General features: G+C 35.9%; 1 protein-coding gene across 2 annotated transcripts in view; it reads right to left on the bottom strand.

Moving 5' to 3' along the window:
• PPARG (peroxisome proliferator activated receptor gamma) overlaps positions 1-23259 on the bottom strand; it is a 60699-nt gene that overhangs the window by 6168 nt on the left and 31272 nt on the right. For both annotated transcript variants that reach the window (XM_037386615.1, XM_037386614.1), the window contains exons 2-6: positions 19818-20045; positions 17793-17962; positions 15871-16009; positions 6551-6750; positions 1786-2236 (exon numbers count right to left, since the gene is read on the bottom strand). In XM_037386615.1, coding sequence (XP_037242512.1) covers positions 1786-2236; positions 6551-6750; positions 15871-16009; positions 17793-17962; positions 19818-20037 — 1180 coding nt within the window. In that variant the 5' untranslated portion in view covers positions 20038-20045. The remainder of the gene's footprint in view (positions 1-1785; positions 2237-6550; positions 6751-15870; positions 16010-17792; positions 17963-19817; positions 20046-23259) is intronic.

The raw sequence follows: 23259 nt of genomic DNA, 5'->3' as shown, positions 1-23259 counted from the left end.
TGAAAGGATTTTCTTAGAAAGGACTAATTTATGTTTATACGGATTTATATATTTATATGGATTTGCTTCAGAATTATTTAAGAGCTAACTCTTAAAATTCAGTAGCTCTTTACAGATCTCTGTTTACAAATTATTCTTAAAAGACTTGTTGATAGATCTGGTTCAACACTGTTGATTTCTTTCTGTGGATCATTGTCCTCCTGAGATCTAAAATGTAAGATTAGTTACATCATACCTATTTCCTCTAATATAAACCAAACATCACTGAAGACCTAGCGTTACAGATTGCAAGTTGCCTTTTTTCAATTAGGAGTGGATTTTCAGAGGCCTGTTTCTTATCTGTCAAATTTCATTATATTAGAAAATGCAAAATATTGGCATGTTTTGTGTAGTGCCCTAATAGGCTTGTATAATTTCTCCTCTTCCATCAAAGCCAAACAAAATATACCAGTAACATATTTTCCCTTCCTGAATTAATTCCAAGTCCTCAGGGATCATTGTGTTCGAAGGTTTGCACAAGAAAATGTCTTCTGGGAATTGTACTTGTTTGAAGTGGATTTAGTTAGTCTAATAAACCATATAGTGATACCACATTTTTACTGAATGAAACACAATGCCAGACGTAATTGTATGTGATTTTAAATGAAGCTATACATAACAATGCACTCGCAACAGAATGTTTGTTTTTAAAACAATAGCATGTGGTTGTTGTGTTTGATTGCTTAAACATAATTTAATAACAAAATACTCTGCGTTGCTCTGTGAAGGCTCTGAATTCATGACATTCAGCACATTCCTCCCATTGATAGCTGCACTACCATTCTAAGCCAAAACACACAAAAATCAGTAGGGTAAAATTTTCTTTGTGCAACATCACTAACTTGATAGTATTGGCCAAAGTCAAAGATCTTCAACATGACCTGAAATGCATACCTGATATCTGAGATTCTCGGTGGAACGGTTTGTAAGTGAACTAAGTCTGGCTAGCATTCACTACTTTACAAAACATAATAGCTACATCACCGCAGAATGAGATAGAGCATATTGACTGTCTTCAAAACCTGAAAATTGAGTGCCTTTTCAAATGAAGTGTTAAAATGCATGTGGTCTGATGACCTGGGCTTTCAGATTCATGCTTTGCTCAAAGCATAATGTATAAAGATTAATATAAGCAGAGCAGCTTAGGAAATCTGAACAGAGCAGACACACAGCCCCTGTTTTTCTCAGGCATTAGAAGAGCATTGTTTCTTGAGAAATGCATTCTAACCCCCCACCCCCCCTTTTAAAGGCAAATAAAACCTTGCAGGAGTGAAACAAACAACAACATCAGAAAACATCATAACAATCCTGTAAGCCAAAGGCCACATACATTTTGAAATTTTTACGGAGTCAAAGCTATTTGTGTACAATTAGCAAGCCACACAATCTAATTGCATGTTTAAAAAACCCTCATGCAGAATTTTAACTTTTAGAAGTTCTTGCCAGTGAATTTCCACCCTTCCTGTTTTCAGAAAGACAGTCCTGATTTTGTTTTCTAACTAAATGGACTGCTGATTCAGCAGGCATTTCCAGCTCCATCATTAGTATCAGGTCATTTACATTTTTACTTTCTGCCTGACACTGAAAAAAGTGCAAACAACATCAAGAAAGCTGAAAATTAATAAAATACTATGTGTAAATAAACTCATACCCATCCTGTAGTGCTGAGCACTTTCCTGTTTGGACAGGAATCAAAAGTGTCAATTTTATTATATAAAATATCATATTAAATAAGACAGCACTTACCTCCACTTAGTATAATGACAGCTATAAATATTGCCAGGTCACTGTCATCTAATTCCAGTGCATTGAACTTCACAGCAAACTCAAACTTGGGTTCCATAAAGTCACAAAAAGGTTTTCTCAGGCTCTTCAGGAACTCCCGTGTCATGAATCCTTGTCCATCAGATATAAGAACTCCATCTTTATTCATCAGAGAAGCCAGGAGAGTATATATGATCTCATGGACGCCATATTTCAGGAGAGTTACTTGATCATTCAGGTCAAGATTCACAAAACCTGGAATGTTCTTGGCAAATTCTGTGATCTCCTGCACTGCCTCCACTGAGCGGAACTGGCATCGCTGGAAAATGCGAATTGCTACTTCTTTGTTCTCCTCCTGCAGCGGTGACACATGCTTGCACTTGATCTGATCTTCTCCCATCATTAAAGAGTTCATGTCATAAATAACAAATGGCTAAAAATGAAAGGAAAAGAGAATTTACTTTCAAATGTCCTTTCTATGGACATTTTACTCCTGAGAAAGGGAAGTACCGTACAGAGGTATCAGAAAACACTTAGATATCTATGAAAAATATATCAAGGGTTATACTCCCTTGATTTATTCCCAAAAGAGTTAAACCTTCATAAACCTATTAAAGCAAATATCCACACGATGTTAAAATGATTTACAGAAAGCACAAGTAGTTCTTAAGGACTTCTCACATGTTCCATGAATTCACATTCTAAAAATAGGACTTTGGCTGATACTTTTTTTAATAATTGGGCGAGAGGGGTAAGGAACACTATTTTAAAATAGCCATGATTTTTGCCTTTTTGTGTTTGTTTGGTTGGTTTTTTGTTTTTTTTTGTTTGTGTGTTTGTTTTGTTTTGTTTGTTTGATTGGTTTTGTTTCATAGAAGTTCTGTAATATCAGAATTCAAAATTTGGAATGCTTATAAACAAAAGATTAATATGTTACTCCTTTTACCTGCATTTTAATGGCTTCTATAAAACAGAAACTAGTAAGTGTACACTGACATGCTTTCACTTCTGATGATATAGCTTCTTTTTTATAGGAAGACAGAGTATATTCACATTTTGATTACTTCATACACTGTAATGTTCTTTCCAAGTTTTATCCTTCTATAAAATACTGCAAGTAGTATCAACTTTATGGTATTGATTATCTGACAAACTTAACCTTTTGCTGTTAATTCCTTTAAAAATAACAAAGTTAGGATGCATTTAAACTCAAACAAGTTGTCAATGAGATAGAAAACACAAATAACACGTTACAAACTACAGCAGCCAATTCAGAACACAAGAATGAATCTGACTGTGAAATAATCTCAACTGGAATAAATCAATTTTGAAAGCAGATTAGAAAAAATAGTGCCAGGAAAACTTTCGTTATGATCTGGAAACAATCTGTTTCAGAATATGCAGAAGAAGCTCCTGGTTTTAAAGAAGTGGTTAAGCGAGGATTTCTTGACTTTATCTGAAGGATCTTTTCGTTAGAGAATAAATGACTAAATAGTTCATTGATGCACTGAAAATATATCTACTGATATTAATATTAATTAATATACACCAACAATTGAACTACAGAAATTCATTTTTTAAATTTAAGATCCTTTAGGATTACAGATTCTAATGCCTTAGTCACATGGGTGCTCACTGTCATGTTTTCATATTCACTATATGCTGCAGAACAGATTCAAAAAACCCCCAAACCTCCCTATACATAGTCTGTGGTCCTCTCCCACAGAATCAGCTTCTGGAAACTTCTAAAATGCTATTCCTATTTGATTAAATCGGTTTTGAAGTCTATTCAGTGCTAAATTATGATGGAAGTTTTAAAACTGAAATTAGCTGCTTTCTTTGGCGTCTCTTGGTGCCGTCTGAGGAGGATGTTGCCCATGGATGCTTGTCACTACCCGCCAGCTAGAGGTTACTGCTCCCATCGCCCCCTGCAAGTTCTGCAGACGGAGCTTGTGCAAGCGCTTGGTCGTCTGGCTCAGGCTAAGTCGAAGGCAAAGCTCCGACCTGCTTTCACCAGGAAGAAAGGAGGGGTGGTGGTGGTGTGACAGCTGACAGTTTTGTCCTTAACTGATACAGCTGCTTGGCAAAAAGAGGTCTAGCTGGGAACCAAAACACTAATATCTGCACAAGATGATTTCGGTTTTCAAAATGGTTTCATTACATCGGTATTCTGCTGCTGACAAGACCAATGGAAGTAGTGCTGTCACTGTCACAGTAACCGCAGGCAAACCTAGCTCCAGACCATGAGGTTCAGTTAAATAGAGTGTGAGGTGTGACACAATTTTTCCACTTGCACCAGGAATTCAGTGTGAAACCGAAAAAATAAACACGCTGCACTGAGAAAAGCCAGAAGAATAAGGTATTTTTCAGTATGTAATGTTATTTTGGCAGCATTTTATACATATCTGTACGTAGGTATATGCAGGCATATGCAAAATAGTGGAATAACAAGACTATAGAGCCTTTTAAAATACATGTTTTAGTAATAGTAGGTCATTTTGGTTTCCTTGTAGAAAATTTTAAGTGGGAGCACAAAGTACAAGGAAATGCCATCTATCCACTGCATGTACACGTGCTTTAGAAAGACTATACTATGCCACCAGCCTACTGACATTAGAAGATGAAAATCAAGAAAGAGTTCAAAACAAGTAAAGAATTTTTTAGCATAAATATTCAGATGAACTTTGTGAGTAGAATTTTATGCCAAATGAGCACTGGATATCCCATAAGAGGATGAGTTAGTAATTTTGATTTTGACACACTCAGTTAGCATATCCAATTATTTTCAGTTAATGCAGATGATATAACAATTAAACAATAATATAAATTTAAACTATGTCCAGAGTAAACAGTTTGATGTTCCAGCGCACAAAGTCCATTACAGTTCAAATCATGTAAATGTTATTACGTATTAATGTTAATTAATAGTTATATATGCATATCAATATTTATAAACAATAAATTAATATTAATAAATAATTAATGTTAAATACTATCACTCTTTCAGTGTTAATTTTAAAACGATTGAAAATTTGCAACAAAATGAAAAGCTGAATCTTGTGTCTATTGCTTTGTTGCTGTATTGTAATTGGCAAAGTTTTAAAACTTTCAAAAAAAAAAAAAAAGAACATAATTTATGGCATGCTATATATTTACTAAATGAGTATTGCATTAGTGTAACTTGCAGACATGACCAAGTTGCATAAGCCCAGATGTTTGTTAAGCGCCCAGCACAGCCCAGCAGCAAACCACGTGCTAATTGACTTCTATGACAGCTTCACAGAACCTTACAGAACAAAAGCAGAATTTGTGGATGCACTTGGGACCTCAGAAGCAAACTTCCCAGATTTTTAAACACACATCTGGAAAAATGGAAGATGAGAGCACCATAGGTAACCCTGCTCAAAATGCTGTCATGTTCCAGAGTGTGTGGTGGGCAGCTGCAGACAAAAGGAGCAGGGCTCCTGGTGACGTTTTTACGATGAAGAGGAATAAACAAGATAGATAATTAAGCACCCTATTTTTCTGTTTCCCAACGCAGATACATAGTTTTTAATAACACACTTAAGAAACCCTAAATTGCTTAATTAATACTTTCCCAGTAAGCTAAATTTCTGATACAGAGAGGGAACTGCAGAAAGACTTGGAAAAAGCAATGACCCTCAAGTGGACTTAGCATATCAGCTTTCTGCAGAATAAAAAAAAAAAATGCTAGTTCAAGTTTTATGTAGTCCGTGATGAAAATTTACTCAAATTGTAAGTGTCCACCATATCTGAAGTTTTTATATGAGGGGTACAACCATATTAAGGGCAATATTTAAATTATGATTTTAACTATCTTTCAAGAAAAAAAGCCTGAAATAACCTCCACATTCAATATGGTCAGTTTTCTAATCCTGACAATTTTTTTTCCGATGATTCTAGAAAATATATCAAACTAAGAGTTGTAAGTTTTGGAATACTATTTTGCTCTTTAGGTATTAAAATAGTGACAAAATTTAAAGCCTACTATAATTATCAGGTCTTCTTCATCCTCCTCTCACTGATACAGAGGATTGTTATGTACCACCAGTGAAGTTTCCAAAGCAACCCACAAATACACATATCTCTATTCCCTACTTTTCAAAAATTTTCTTGTAGACTCTCCTAAAATTCCAATAGCACCAACACAAGATACTGATCTGATCCAAGATAAGAGAGTTAAATGCAGGAAGTCATCAGAGCATCATGAGAATAAGCAGCATAGTTGAGGCTAGCAGTGGTGCTGGTACTGGGAATCATTTGACACATGAAAAAGAACTACACTTATGAAAAAGAATATTCCTTTGGGTACATCTAGTGCTAATAATATGCTATGATAGGGCTGCATGAATAGTACAACAACCAATTCCTGACAGCTAGATAGCTACCTTAAACAGATAATGTGGAAGATAACCTTTGGTGAAAGAGAAGGAAAACGGGAAGAGTGGATCAGAGAATACAAAAAGGTTAAGATGACCTTCAAATTCTTGTACTGGTTTCAAGTATTTTATTAGGTGAACTTGGAGTTTTTTCAAATAATGTTTACTTATCCTATCTAAAAACATTTCCTGTGTTTCAGACACAGCTTGAAATATGTAACTGCCAACAGCAAAGCTTTTTTTTTTTTTTTTTTTTTTTTCTTTTTTAAAGATTGTCAATGTGGTAAATCATTTACTCAAAAGAAAGAGAAAAAAAACTCCCAAAAAACAAAACAGAGGGAACTAACTGATTTGTCTGTTGTCTTTCCTGTCAAGATCGCCCTCGCCTTGGCTTTGGTCAGAGGGAAGGACTTTATGTATGAGTCATACAAATGTTTGGCAAGTGCTCGTAGATCAGCAGATTCAGGGTTTAACTGGTCGATGTCGCTGGAAATCTCTGCCAAGAGCTTCTCCTTCTCCGCCTGTGGCATTCTCCCAAACCTGATGGCTGAAGAAGATGACAAGCAATTACTATAGCTATAGTAACACCTAAAAAAGCACATCTGAATACCTTTTTATGTCACTTTTTGTTATGACCTCTTGAAGTTTTTATTAAAACAGTACTTAGGCAAGTAAGAAAAAGATGATTTTTCTCCAGTATTATAGGCAAAAAAAAGCTGAAGTGCTTTAAATAAATGTAAACAAACAAATCTCAAAGAGGAAATAATCTATGTGCCCAAACAGTTAAGATTACAATATCTTGCTTGGAAATGCAAAACCTATTGTCAGCTCACCTGACAGAGCTGGTGAAAACCACTCTACCTCCAATCTAAATAAAATGTAAGGAATCTTTAAAATATTAAAATTCTGTTGGCTTAGGGCAGGAACCACCCTTCAGCCTTCTATTGTTTTGGGCAAATCACCATATGGGTCTCAGATTCTTCATTTGTTTAGAAACAAAACACTCACATGCCTTGTAGGAATAAATTCCTAAATAGTTCAACAGGACTTAATGTAGCAAGTGCTATAAAATGTTACCAAAAGAATTAAGGAATGAGAAAGAAGGTTGCACAGGGAATAAGAAAGCCAGAAAAGGCTGAGTTCTTCATGGTAACTCTATGTGCATGCAGTGTTGAAAGAACAAGAGGTGGTTCTGCCTAGTCATACCTGCTCACCATTGCTCAACAGCGATGTAAGGCGGGCTGTAAAACTCCTGCTTTTACACCTATGTACTTACTATCCAAGACACTATTTATTCGTATGGGGACTGACTTGGAAAATATTTCAAATGAGCCATCAAGATCAAGACTGATTTCTCATGATATTTCAGTAAACAGAAATTATTTTATTTTATGAAAACAAAACAGAACAAAAGAGCATCAAAACAAAAAACAGAAGGAAGAAATAAAGGTTTGCATTTTGGCCTTAGGAGGAAATGGAAATAATAAAATATTTTTTCAGCAATTAGTGTCCTCCCTGGTTATAGTAAAAATGCTGTTAAGATCATACATATGAATGATTGTGCTAGGGACATTGATTCAGGAAATGACTAGCCACTTTCCTTTTACAAGTTTGCTTGCAGTGTGCTGATGGACAGAAATAACACTTTTTTCCCAGAAAAAAATAATTGTGCCAGAAAACATAACACCCCCATCTGTCATATATTATAGTTATTGATTGGTTCTCTTCTTTCATGGCTGTAGAGACAAAGTTGTTTATTTTTACAGCTCTGCTACATTTCTCTTTCAGTAAACTCAGTCTCCAAATGATGCATGCTGTAAATTTAATATTTACTTGGGTATTCTTAGAGTTAACACGGCAGAATAAAAATCATCGTGAAAGGAATTCTAGTTCAGTAGGTACAAATGAACATATTCTACTTCCCCCACCCCACCTCCCCCACCCTGAAAATGTCTGTTGCTTATAATTTTTTCATATGGGAAATTTTGAATAATTGCCAGTTTATATTTGTTTTGGATCATATATACGATGGCATATGTAATTTTTTCCTCTCTCATAGGAAAGACTAAGTATTCTTACTCAGCTGTTAACAATAGTTTTCAGGGAGACGTCACTGCTCTCCTTTCTTCTGAGAGCAAAAGAAATTATTAACTTCATATTAGTTTATATGACATACTAAAATGTCTCAAAGAGACTAACACCGTTCCGTAAAGAAGTGAGTAGATGAACATATGATAACGTTAGTGATGTATAAAAAATTAGTATCAGACAAAAGGAGACTTCATATTGTACTTAGCGTAACCTAAATAAAAAGATGAAAAAAATCATCATAACTACAAAGGAGTTAATTCAGCTACATATGCTTCCATGAACACTGTGTATCAAGATGGTATTTTCATTTTGCAGTTAAGATGGATTCTCTCACTATTAAAAATTCTTATCTGTAGTTAACACAAATCCTTCGAGTTTTTTTAAAAAACATGTATGGATGTGATAACATTAAACCCATGATAATGATATCTGCATTTTAGACATCCTTGAAGATGTAAATGAAGAAGTATGAGTATTCCATGCAGTAAGTAGAGTGAAGACTCACTGAAAATATTTTATAGCATTTACAGATTATTTTTTTCAGATACTTTAAGACTGATTCAATAAAAAAAATATCAAACCATCATCAATGTAATAAAGCTAAAATATATTAATACAATATTGTAAGAAGTTGTTGCAGGGACAACATGTATAACTAAAATGTGGGGTCAAGAAGGTGTTAAAATAATAATATAGCTAATAAAAGTGTTAAAGGTTATTTAAAAGCCCATGTTGAACAGTGTGGCTAGACATTTGTTAAACTTATATTTTCATTAAAAGCTATTATGTTCTTCACTAAACCTGGTTTCAGTGTTAGTATTATTTTAACATTAAATTTGTGACATGCATCGGATTATGTTTTATGATTAATTTGTCCACTCTTCAAATGTGTATTTTGCAATAGTTTCATCAACGGGAAAAATCTTGTGATACTTTGGTGCTTCTGATTGGGTTCTTGCCGACAAATTCAACTCCCCCTCACCATTTTTTTTTGAGGAAGAATATGCAAACTGAAGACCTAAGTGAAGCCTAGCAAGACTTCTCAGACCAATACAGTGGACTTTTTAATCTGGAAAGAAACCAAGGGAAGTATTAGCTTCATATAAAGGACTGTTAATAAAAAAGGAACACAGGAACTCTAAGGATCATGTCCTTTGATAGATTTCACAGTCATATCAGGAACTAGGTGCTTTGGGCCAGAAAAAAGTTTTGTTATGATAAATCCTACTTGTAAACTATTTTGACATTTTATATGGAATAAATTTATAACATTATATGTAGCATCTTCATAATATGTTTACAACAAATTTATGCATCCCCAGCAGCCTGATGTGAATGCTATCAGCTGGTTCTGTAAGCACACTAACTCTAACTGTTATGGAAACAGAGCTTGACTGAACACCAGTATGAGACATGATTCTGTTGTGGGCCTGTTCTTGAAAGCTGGGGTTTGCAGAGGCAAATTTATAATCTGGACTCTCACTGGCGTGACTCCCTTTCATCAAGGTTACTTCTACAAACCAGGGATTGAAAAAAAAAAAAGACAGTATATTGCTTCCCCTTCCTATGTTTTAACATTAACTTAGCTCTAAAATAGTTCATACACTTCCCCAATGCATTAAAAACAATAGAATTTTATTTTCTTTTATCTTTCCCCCCCTCCTCCCCTTTTCTAATCAGTTATCTACTGAAACTTTCTTAATGATGCACCACAGCGTATGTACCAGCTATGACACTGATTACTGAAATAGAGGTTTAATGTAGAGATTTTACTGAAAAGATCAGGGATTTTCAAAACAGATTTGAACAAAAGATTGTTTTATCATTAGAGAATAACTGATTGAGCTCTATAATTGTATTCTTTTAAAGAATAGAAACCAGACCGGTAACAAACATCTTGCTAGAAATTCATACATGGGTGAATAGACTAGTGCCTTTTTTTTTCAAGTAAGTTTGCCAGAACTGAGGAGGATAGTTTCCTTTTTAAAACTTGTGGCAGTTTTCCACATAACTGATTCTACTGTTGCACTAATACTGCCAGTATAAAATGGGCTTGCTTTTAGTTTTGAGTATAAAATAACAGCATAGTATATATACTGTATTTTCTAAATATACCCCTTATCCTATACCCTGATTCCTGTGCAGAGCCTTGTGTCCTGTCCAAGAGGCTTTGGGAAAGTAAATTACAGTATTTGTGCTAGCAATTTGGTATTGCTAAACAATGTATTGTTGATAGTTCCCTGTTAAAAGTTTACATAGCACTGGTGTAGAATTGATAATAAATGACAACTTACATTGTGTTTACTTTTTTAATGGAAAATAAGATTGACCAGGGGTGTTCCAGAATCACATTTCTGGTGTGCTTATTCATCCCAAATAAAGCATGCCAAATTACCTTTGCAAATTAGTTACGAACCCTAGTGCTTGTAATATAAAATTCTACTAATTTACAGAGCGTACTGAAGTACGTAATACTGTTAATATTTCATTTCCTGTTAATAATTCTAGAGGAGATGCCTTCTTTCACTTATCATTTATTTTTATTTTTCTTGTGACTGTGATACTTATGTTCCTGAAAAGCATTTGAGATCTCTGCTTGAAAAGTGCTATAAACCCCAAATACTATTTTTTACTGTGCTATCTGCTTCAGTGCTTTTCCTTGTTGGAATCATATCTAACTTTTTGTTTCCATGTGTTTTAGAATTTGTATAATTTTTATATATACAGTCAAAAACCCCTGTGAACATTAATGTTAAATCAGAGCCTTGTCTTCACTGTGCTAAATTTTACGAATGCAAACACCCTTGTGTATAATCTATTTTGAAGTTGAAGCCCAAAGACACAGAGGAAGACTATATCAAATCATACATGATTAAAACTGCATAGAAATTTACTATACATTTTAAAGGAATATTTGGCATAGGTTTGGCATGATGCTAATTCTTCTATGATGATCAGATTCCTGGTTTCTCTTTTAAAAATTACTATTTAAAATTCCTTCTGCATAAATGAAAAAGGGAAAGAAACCCAGAAACAGCAGAAGTATCACTGCCAAAGGTAAGACTGAATTATATAGCAAGTCTGTTAAAATGCTGAGATTACTGTGAAAGTAAATTAGCACATACGTTGTTATATGGTAAACTAGGTTATAAACATTAACGTCTATTCCTGAACACTTGCATGCTGCATTCAGAATTGAGTTAGATGTAATAGCTTTCTGTGCTATGAGTAAGCTTTGTTACATCAATGTCAAATCAGTCCAAACTACCCCCCTGTTATCAAAGAATGCACAAGCTGATTAGCTAATCAAAGCAGTATAGCGGGGGTGGGGGGGTGGGGGGGTGGAGTGGGGGGTGGGTGAGGTGGGGTTGGGGTTGGGGGTGGGGGGGGTGTTATCTCTCACTGGCCTAAAACACCCATCGTTGGTTTAACAACCCACTTGAGCTGGATTGCCAGCTATCAGATCACATGTCTACTCAGTTCAGCAAAACAGCCCCTAGTATTAGCAGTTTGCATTTAGCAGATAGGACCAAGTCTTCTTCTAAACACAGGAACTGACTTCACTAAGAATAGGAACGAGATCTTACTGTCCTCTGTACTATATAAATCCTTAGGGCATATCTTGTTGCCTGCTATCATAATATCAGACTTTTACATAGATTAATTTGGCAATAATGAAATCCCTCAGGAATCTCATAATATTTTTTTCTTGTGTTTAGTGTGTGAAAACTATGCTTGGGGCAAAGTTTGTTATGCACCTTTGTATGGATTGTTTATTAGCAGTCCATCATCTCCACATGTCTTTGTTTCTTTCTAAATGGGCTTTTTTAGGATGAACTAATAATAGCAGTGGATCTTTCATGATCCACTTTTAAACACTGTCCCTATTTCATGAACATATGTGTCTGAAGTAATTCATGAATTACGAGAATAAACTTTCCTAAACAAAAGGTGATCATGACCCAAAGGTATATTTTCAATATAGCACTTCGTTAACAACATAAAGTTAGAGAGTTCTGAATAAAACATTCAAATCTTCTAATGTGATAGGCAAAAGGATAGTTTAACTTTTTTTTTTACACTTTAGAATATATTTTATAAATATTGTATTAGTTGCAGCAGATTCTGTTCAGTGCTTCGTAACATTTCAGGCAAAATCCAGTTATGTTCAAAATTCAGCCTAGTAGTTTCCTTTTGGAGAAATTGTCATTTTCAGGGGACTGAGACAAAAGTCAGGGAGAGGTCAGGCACCAGGAGATTTACAGAAGGTTATGTTATAATATAATTTGGAAAGTGGGATTTTAGATGAGAGGAGAAGTAAGAGGGATTGATGATACCTACAGAGGTTAGGGTGGGAAAAGGAGAGTTTACAGAATGGATAAGAGTTCACAGTATTTCTGGTGGTTTAGGAAAATTTCAAGGATGGGTGACATCCTTTTCTGCTTCTCTCTCCACCTCCCTCCTGTGACCCTGGCCTCATCTACTATTTCCCTGGACCACTTATTCTCCTTGCTACTCTATCTTCTCTCTCCTCCATCTACACTCACAGCAGGTCCAGCTTCCTTACCTCCTGGGGGCCTGGGAAGCAGATCAAGGCAGGATTTGTAGGGGTAGGAAGGGCAGGGGCAAACCAGAAGGCTGGTGTAAGACATCTGGAAATATGGCTTGCTGCTGATGCTGCAGGGGTGGAAGGGGTTCAGATGGCGATGTCTGTCACAGTAATAGAAGGTTGTGCAGGTTTGGGCACGTGCCTGCTGGAACATAAGATCTCTCTCTCTTCCCTTTGGCAGTTATTTCTTTTATTTTCATTTACAGTATTCTTCAAATGTCAGTGATTTAAAACCAACAGTAAGACACTATGTGCTATGTTATATCCTTTGCCTTTCAGTGGGAAAAAACTACAGACTATTTATCCTTACGCCACATTTCACAGCTTGGAGAAGTCACTACAATTGCTTATAGGCCATTCTGTATAGCACTCTCCTGACTGTCTAGATTATTTTTGAGCATAAATAAGTCCTCACATAGACTATAAACAGTTTCTTATACTAGAAAACACAAAATAAAGCCAGGGCGGATACCTGTCTGAATTTACTGGGCATATACCCAGACTGAGCAATTAACTGCTCCCAGAACTGATAATAAAGACATATAGCCATGCGTGCTCTTTTTTCCATTACAGTAGTTAGTTTTATATAAATAGCATTTTTAGTAGAAGAGAAAAAAATAAATTTAGATTGCTAAAATTTTTTGGTTCTAAAAGAACAAAGCTTCTGCTTAGTGGTACTTCAGAATACAATCTGAGCAACTAAGGGTTAAACACAGAGTGCACTGTGGCTAGAGAAGAAAAGGAAAACAATATTCAAAGCATGAGAACACTACTGTCTTTTTTAACCTTCAGCCAAGTGGTATGTAGCATTTATACGTGAAAAAATGTGGTTGTAGCTGCTAAGTGTCTCCTTGCATTCCCTGTTTTTGCAAATGCCCTACTGATTTTGCAATAATATGTCTATGCAAAGACATAGATTGGAACCCTCAGGCACAAATAATCCACATTCTGATTCCAAGCATTTAAAATTCAGAATTCACTGCCCAAATGGCTGAACTTCATTCTGTAGATGTAACTTAAAAAAGTATCTCAGTGTCATTGACAACATCCAGCGTTGCATTTCTGCATGCATCTTTATACAGGCCTGTGCCTTGAAAGGCAAGATTTAGTTCTTTTTTATAGATTTGTTTGTTTATAAATGATGGAGGAGCGAGGGTGTTGTTTCATGCAATGTAACGTAACCAGAGTGGGCAAAAAATGCAAATGTAGAAGCCAATACTTGAGTATAAACACTACTAACTCCCTGTTAGGTGAACTGCTGGTGAGAGCAAAGGAAAGCGTTCCTTCAGGCCCTGGGACAAACGGCTTTGCCTTTCCCCTCCTCTCTGTGCTTCCCCCCGACTCCCATAGCCATGGCCTCTGCTGGTGCCACAGCTTCTGCCCTGGCACTGGCTGAACGGGAAAAAATGTCAGGTGAAATGTTAATTTTAAAAATACTTCTTGGGCCCTTCATGTTACTAAGCCAGAGAGAACAGTCTTAGCCTCCCCCTTCTTGATAAGGCCGCACATGTTTCCCATTGACATAATTGGAAGCTATGTTGCTAGGTTATGAGGGAATTTGGCATGCACCTTGAAAATAATAATAATAATAATAATAATAATAATGAAACCTCCTGAATTACTATAAAAATACCCACAGTAGCATTTCAAAATTAGATTTATTTTTAAGTGCTACTGTTGCATCCCAGGAACTTGAAAACCATACTTTCTATTAGCAAAACATTTCCCATACCAATTTACATTCAGTGCATGTATTAACTTCTCAAACCACAGTTAAGCTTTCCTCTTGGGGACAGTACACTCATTTTTTTATATTGAAAATAATGAAAGTTCTAAAAAAACCACAGAGAAATTATTTTCCCAGTCATGTTTGCAATTCTTTACCCTTAGAATTACATAAGTCTCTATGTTATGACATTTAATTCCTGTTTTTACTCAACTTTGCCAAAGCAAGGCAGCAAAGAATCTTCATTATGTCTTTCTGTCCAAACATTCATAAGTATTTCCACATGAATTGATATGTGAATTTTAAAGTTCAGAGGGACTTTCTTCTCAATTCTATGCAAGAGAGCAGTCTCATGCTTACCTACTGCAAAGAAAGGAACCACAGAACCATACACAATTGCAAACACCTTTGCTATCTAAGACTGCAATTTATTCAGAATGGAAATGCTCCTTACAGTTCACAGATGGGAGGGAATAGTCACCTCTGGACGGTGGAGAGATCAGACAGTGCATATAACACAGCAGTCACAGCTCTGCACACCATATGATGAAAGGCCAACAGCTGAACGGGCATGCTAAGAAACACTACGCTCCTACTTACCACACATTGGAATCTATGCCCAGATGTGGGTATCCTAGGAAGGAGGAGGACAGTTTTTTTTTAAAATGGTACAGGGTCTGCCCCATTCATCTGAAGTATGTTGCGTTCCAGTGCAAAAAAGTGTTAACTTAGTGATGCTAATGGTCCTCAGTAGGTGTCCTATGCCTCAAATTCAAGTTATTATTCACAGTTTCAGTAAACTCTCTAGTCCCTTTTTCATAATTAAATTAAGTTTTCTGCTTACAGGAAAGACACTGAGCTACAGTATGCAGAAGAGTCTCGTCAAAAAATAAGACAATGAACTGAAAAATAACAATTACACTAGGAATATGTTCAGGAAGAACAACCAACAGTGTAATGAGCAAGAATGATGGAGAATAAAACCAACTCATATGTTGCGCTACAGATTATATTGCTAAGTACAGATCTCTACCTATCTGATCTTTATATTGAAAGCAATTTCCAATGATATACAGTGTCCTATACTCAGAGGCAATCATTCTGACATGTATTTCTAAACTGCCTAGTGTAAAGGAACAGAAGACTAGATGTTAAAGCAGCACATTCAGTAATCATATTAATGTTTCATGTCATTTTTCAGATGAAAGATTATTGTTTTAAAATATGCTATGTGCGCTTACCATTATGTGACATTCCAACAGCAAGGCATTTCTGAAATCTGCAGTATTGACATTTATTTCTGCTTTTCTTATGGATGCGGCAATTAAGATCACACCTGTCATAAATTAGCTTTAATCTAATTGTTCTTCGAAAAAAGCCCTGGAGTAAACATAAAAGGATGCAAGAAACTGTCAGTATCAGTGTCTCACTTCTTTATACATACAAAGCACCCTTCTGCACACACGCTGAACCTAACTTTATTTCAGACAGATTTCCAAAGGAAGCAAGGCTCATGTGATCATACTCTCTGCTTACCAGTGTGCTCCTGTTCTGATCTTATTAGCCATTTTCAAGCTAGTTTGATAGAGGGGTAAAAATCTCAAACAGGTGGGAAGCCTATGGGAATCAACCGGGTTTAAAGGACACTAGGAACAACATAAGCTGAGAGCTTTGCAGAGCCATGCTGACCACGAAGAACATAATGTCCAAGGAAGCAAAGCTCTATTTGTTCCACTGCTCATGGGACAATTTGTTATAAAGAGAACGTGACATTTTCAAAATGTAAAGCTCATTAGCAATATAATTTTTTTTATAAATAAAAACAAACCAGAAATTCTGCCAACAGCAGTTTGTTCTCAAGTAAATAAAAAAGGTTATATTAGCTGTTTTTTAAAAAATTTTCTTTGCTAACCAAGTATTTTTTAAATTCTATTTCAAACATTTATTTTCCTTTTTGAGCCTCAGTACTTAAAGAGAATTTATATTTTAATATATTTTACTTTGTTTTTGCACAGTGCTGAACTAATTTTGCAATATTTATTTCTGGATTATGTTTTCTAGTTTTTTTTATTTTCTAGTTTACCTTGATTGTTTGGATATTACAGATTTTCAAAGTACATCGGCACATGAAAAATCACAAAACTTGGTGCCAAACTTATGGAAATTATTGCACACAAGCCTTATGAAGTCTTACAAAGAGAGAAATCAATTATGGAAATTCACACTTCTGTCTATCCACAGTTTAAAGATGCTTTCTCAGATCACTCAATCAATTAATAAAGTTTATCCAAATTTTCATCGTTTGTTCCTTGTAACAATCGATTTTTCCTCACAGCAAATAACAACAAAAGCATAATGCCAACTCTTATTTATGCAATTCACTGGAACCTAAATAACCAACAGCATACTTATTGCTTTATGTGTGTTCCTTAATTCAGTGCTACAAATTTTATTTAAGCTCTGCATTGGGTCTTTCCCATTAGTTACTCTCCTCAAGATATTGAAAACAGAGAAGATGGGAATGTCATGTTAAACTCTGTAATATTTTTCTTTGAACTCAATGAATTATTATTTATTTCTTTCTCTTGCATTTCTTTTCTCAGTCTTGAGGATGATCAATTTTTACACTATTCATTTGTCCTTTATATGCTATAGACACTAAATATCATTGACATAAAAAAAAGAGATGGTGGAGTTTTAAAGCAGAAGGCTAAATTCTTTAACACCATTAGACTTTTCCACAGTCACCTAGCAATGTGTAAATTAGGTAAAGAAACTCTAATGGAGTTGGAATTTTAAATTGCTGAGTATTGAGCTTTGGAGCTGGGCAGGAGCCTGCTTTTGCTGTGTTCTATGAATTCAGATGCTGCAAGTGACCTCCAAGACAGCAGGAATGAAATATAATTGCATAATTGACAAAAGTAGAAGAAACGCACAAAAAAAGTTGAATGGATCAGTAACATAAATAATACAAAAGCAAATTATATTTTCAAAAATTCCTGCTTATTAAGTCATAAAGTATATGTGGTATATGTGGAATGATTTACTTAAAGACCTAAAACTTTTTTTTAAAGCATGGATCTCTGATTTTACAAAGTGATTATTCAGATTAAAATAGTATCAAATTTTACTTACTGAAAAAAATATGTTTGTGATGACTTACCTTGCAGCCCTCACATGCATGCACACCATAGTGAAATCCGGAGGCCTTGTCCCCACACACACGACATTCAATAGCCATCAGGGAGTTGGAGGACTCCTCGTGAGGTTTATTGTACAACTGAACTTTTTCTGAAAAATAGGGTGGGGAAGGAGGCTCCATTTTGATTGCACCTGTGTAGAAGAGATTTAAATGATAAACTTTAAGTTTAATTGAATATATAAAAGAACATGCAAGGAATAATCACAAGCAATCACAGTAAACATTGCCAGATTCATAGGTCTGCTTCATAATCCAAAACAAGCAGTAAACAAAGAATGTAAAGGGATGTAAGCTATAAGCCACTATTTCAGTGGTAGCATATAGCCTGAAAAACCAGATTCTGATGTAGAAAGTGTATTACAGATTCAGTTTGCAGCTCTGTAGTGTGGAATGATTTGAAGACAAGGATATTAAAAATTTATATATGGAGACCTCATACTTGAAAGGCCTTACTTTTCTCAGTTTCTAATCTGGTTGTATTACTTTAAGGTGTTCAGAAATACTGCAGCGAGATGGACCAGAGTTTATAACGTAGTCTTAAAAAAATATTTAAGTATCTAATAGGCCTATACATTGAATAACATATTGTTAGATAATACATATACTGGATAATATAATATTGAATATTTAAAGAAATGTAGTTTTCTCCTGGATAACACTGTTCAACTTTGGATGCAGTTTAGAGACACATTTTATCTTCTGAAAGTTTCTTATTAAGAGAGCAATTGATAATATTGAACCAGCTCAAACAATGAAATAGGATATCTTTAAATCAGTCATTACTGGTCATAGAAGAAAGCTGTGACATTTGACATTATAACATTACATCAGATCATGTATCAGGATAAGGTGAATGTTTTTGTTTTCCAGACTGTTTTTGTTTTCCAGACTGGCTACACTATACAAAATATATATGTATATTCCTGTATAAAACAGGAAGAAAAAAAACAGGAAGAAAAAAAGAGAAGTGGAAAATTATTTAAGTAAAGACGAAGAGGATTTATCCTACCTAAACTCTACTGCACTCTCTAGCTTGTTATTAAAGTGTTATGGACATTTCTAATTAAAGAAAATAAAAACAAATTAGTAGCTGGAAAAATGCCTTTTAATTTATGACATAAGTAACCCAGTGGTACACAGCACCTGCTTTGCTGTACGACCAAAATTAAATACCACGATTTTCTTAGCAAGAATTCCCTGTAAGAATTCCTGTACAGATTGCTACAAGCAAATGTGATGTCAGATCTAAGTACGCTGAGGGAATCTTTTAAAAAGTTCCAGGCACAGCAACCTTACATACCTACTTTGAGCAGACGTGCAGTAACAACTTGTTTAAGAATTGTCACTTCCTTTCTTAAAAGGAGAGTGCCGTGTAAATTTTTTTTACTGTAGCTAGTGAAAAAACATTTTTCATAGAGAATAAATAGTAGTAGCCCATGAAACTCCAAGGTTATGCCTGCATTAGGAGCACTGATAAGAGTTATACCAACGTGGTGACTCAGATGCAGAAAATATTTCTACTCCATCAGTTTCTTAGGCCACTTGGAATGTAAAAGCTACACATATTAATAATTCATATGCTATGTACTCTGGGGCACTTTTTTAACATCCAGGATATTTATTCTGCATTGTGTGCATAGAGCTTCAAAGGACAATTTACACACAAGATATGTGAATGGGAGGCTGGAGGTTTCAGGAACAAGTGGTGGGGTTCATGTGTCAAATAAAAAGTGTTTAATGTCATTTTAGATACTTTATGATGCCTTGCCTGATCTCCAGCTGCTGTTCTCAAAGGCTGAAGGTCTGCTATATGTACTTGATCTTTTCTGTCTGCCCTGCAAGAATATCTTGTGGACATCTCTGATGATACAAGAGACCAGCATTTAGACATCTGAATACTTCTAAACACTTTGGCTGATATTACACTTCCCAGAGAATGAATCAATATGAACAGGAAAGAAGTATTTAAAGAAATTAAAAGCATACTTTGGCAATCCTGGAGCTTGATATCGTATTTATAATCAATGCTTGTCTGATCAGTTCTTGCAAGAGGAATATCTTCGTAGTGCGGTGAAGAAATGCTTGAAAAATCAACAGTGGTAAATGGCTTTATGTCAAAGGAATGTGCATGATCATCCATCGCAGACAGATCCACTGGACTAATTCCAAAATTAATGGGCCAAAACGGCATTTCTGTGTCAACCATTGTAATCCCTGAAAACAAAACAAACAAAAGAAACAGAAATTTCAAAAGAAGCTAGTTTTCTCTGTAATGATTTCAGGCCCAAGCTGAGATCCAATTGTCTCATGTCCAAAGGGCTGAGGTGCAAGCTCACAATCAGGTATAGGTTTTAGGGGAACATTTAGGCTCCCTCTGTCATTTGGCTTGAGTTGTCACCATGTAATGTGTTAGGCTGTATAGTAACATCGCATGGCTAATGCCAGGCAGTTAACCCGGCTTTGAGGTTCTTCTTAGGAAGGCTCTGACATCTCACATCTTAAGAGCAAACGAGGTTTGCTGGCATCCAGGGCTCAGGCTAAGCTTAGAACAGAGTGGTTGTCTTCGGTATGCTACTAGACTGAACTGATCTGGTCTGTACTTCAAAAGGCAGCAGAGGCAACTTGTAGGCTCACAGAACAATGGTTAGACGAAAAATTGACAAAAATATATATGGAAAAAATAACCACCTAAATAATTATGAATGGCCAGATGAAACACAATGGTGTTTTAATATTATATTTTACAGAGCATCTATGTACTTTAGTAAGCATGCAAGTAATTTCAAAAAACCCAAATACACCAATACCCAGCCACCCCCACCCCTCCCAGTGATGTTAACTTAAATCAGCATAACTGGAAAAAAACATTTCACTTTTTTAACAGACAGATAACACTGACTTTAATTCCATCTCTCAACAGCATGCATATGAATAGAATTAGAAGTATTCCACAATTCATTTTTCAGTTTTGCAAATCCTAATTGTCATCCACTTCGCCAGTGCCTGAAAATCTTAAAGATTTTTATATTAAGAAGAAAAAAAACACCAGTAGTTGGTGTTAAATAAATGGTGTTTTTCCTCCAAATAACCAGAAATATTGGAAGTCTTTACTCATTCAAGTATGTCAAAAGTTTTATCACAGAGTCTTAAACACAAGGATCAAGGAAATTTAATTTAGGACTTCCAAATCCCATATGTATTTATACAGATCTTTACAGTAGTAAACAAATAAAAACCTTCAGTCTTCAAAAAACTCAGTGAATTTAGACAGAGATGCAAATTGAGTCTTCTTCTGACAGCTGAACCAAAAGCCTTAATTTAGATGTATTTCAACTATGAAAAACCCTGTAAGTAACAGCAAGTGTAAAACACTGGTTTATAGCTAGGGTCTGACTTTAATTTTCCATGATTTATAAAAAGAACATTCTAATCTAAAAATAGAATAGATGTTATGGAACTAAAATAGCTTGGTCACTTTGGCTGTTTAGTTTGGACTTTAGACCCAATCAAGTAAGTAGCCTTTAACCTCTAGATAACATGAACTTTGATTTGATCCACTTTGAATCAAAACTACTCCGTCACACTGCCAAAAATGTTGCAAAATGAATATAATAGAACAGACCTGCTCTGTAATTTTGAGATCATCCTTTGATTTGACAGGCCTGCAGGTAAGTAAAACAGTGCCTGTCCTCCCCATCAACTGTGCTGAAGGGCTCAGGTAGGAATGGCTAGGAATGGTTAGAGGAAACCTTTCCTCAGGAGAGTCACCGTCATTCTGCCACCTTTTAGGACTCGCAGCACAACCCTTTAGCTCTTCTACCTTGAACACTGGCAACAAAGCTTGTAAGATAGCTTTCTTATTCTTAAATTTCAGATAAGAAATTCTCGCTGCAGAGGGGACAAAAGAGATGCTACTGTATCCCGTGCTGCGCAACATACATGTTGCCTCTAGTAGAACAGAAGGGGAACCTATAGCTCCTTCATACTGCCACTCGTATTCCTACGTGACTGATAGAGTCCTGCAAAGCAAACGGTGTTGAAGGGTGATGTTGGCACGTTTAGCCTAACAGTCAGCTAGCTGCCTACCTTCCCAAAGGCTTCAGCCACTGGATGGGGCATACAGTCTCATATTAGCCTTAATGGAAGTAAGATCCACCTACAAGCAAACAACAGAATTTCTAACTGCCACAAGTGAATTATCTGGTGGAAGTGCATGATAGGCTGTCAGAGTGCCTCAGTGTCATACAGTAGCTTCAAAATAGTAAATTTTTCTGTTAACGTGAAGTGTAAATCCCTGGCCCATCAACACTGAAAACTGTTTGTCTTGAACAGATCTCCAAAGAAAGCAGTAAAATAGAATACACTCCTTCTTAAGAGTCCATTTTTGTAATTGCTCAGCCACATCTTTAAAAGAAATTAAATAGAATCAACAGACCTCTAAAATTTAAACATTGGCTTATTATATCCTTTAAGCAAGTGACATGGAGTGTTATGTCCACCTTGTATCCACAGAGGAGGGCTGCCTCAAGGGTGAAGAAGGATGCCCGTAGGCATGGTTCTGGTTATGGTCCAGCTTCATCCTGCGAGGTCCAGAGGACTCTATATGTGCAGGTGCACTCACGAGGTTACTGTGTGGCCAAGAAACAACTGCAGGCAGCCACGTCCCCAGCAGGCAGGAGGACTCATAGTGACAGCTGCCCTTGCACTAGGGAGGCAGCTGAGGAGGCTGGGGTCCACGCTTAAAGGCAAGTGCCAGCTTAAGTCACTCTCTGAATAGGGATATGCTTAATCCCTCACCACGGATCTCAGTTTTTGTATTACACACACACAGACCAGATGTTAAAATTGTGCTGTTTTCCTCCAAAATCCATAAAAGCTCTACAAAAATATTCTCACAATCTTGAGGCATTATCGCTTTGTAGTTTCGGTTTAAAGGGCTCCAGTTTGCAAATGACTGAGAGCTAAACAGCCAGTTAAAGCTAGGCTATATTTCACTTTAGAACACAGGGAATTGCTGTGGTGTTTTGGAGAATTTGGTTACGCATAACATGATGAATTCTATGAAACTCCTGAATCATTACGGCAGAGTGTGTGCACGAAATTCATAGGCACAGATATACTACAGCTTAGAAAGAGCCTCAGATAAGGGTGCGAGACCAGATGTCTGGCTTGCTGGGCACAAACTACAACAGCTGAGAGGGTATAGTAATTCCTTAGCAGGAATTTTCTGTTTTCACAGACAGCACAGCTAACTTTTTTCAGCAGTCTACCAATGATTTCCAGAGCAGTTTCATGGTGAAAATATTTCTAGCCTAGAACTGTGATGTTTTAGGTTTTTATTAAGCTTTAGAAGAAGCAAAATAAAAATAAACAAATAGTGACCTGTCATCACGTAATACAAGGGATAGCGTTTCATGCATGTTGTTTT

The sequence above is a fragment of the Falco rusticolus genome, chromosome 4, assembly GCF_015220075.1.
Source record: "Falco rusticolus isolate bFalRus1 chromosome 4, bFalRus1.pri, whole genome shotgun sequence".
NCBI lineage: Eukaryota > Metazoa > Chordata > Aves > Falconiformes > Falconidae > Falco > Falco rusticolus.
The sequence above is the reverse complement of the archived record's forward strand: the minus strand, read 5'-3'. Positions and strand labels throughout refer to the sequence as shown.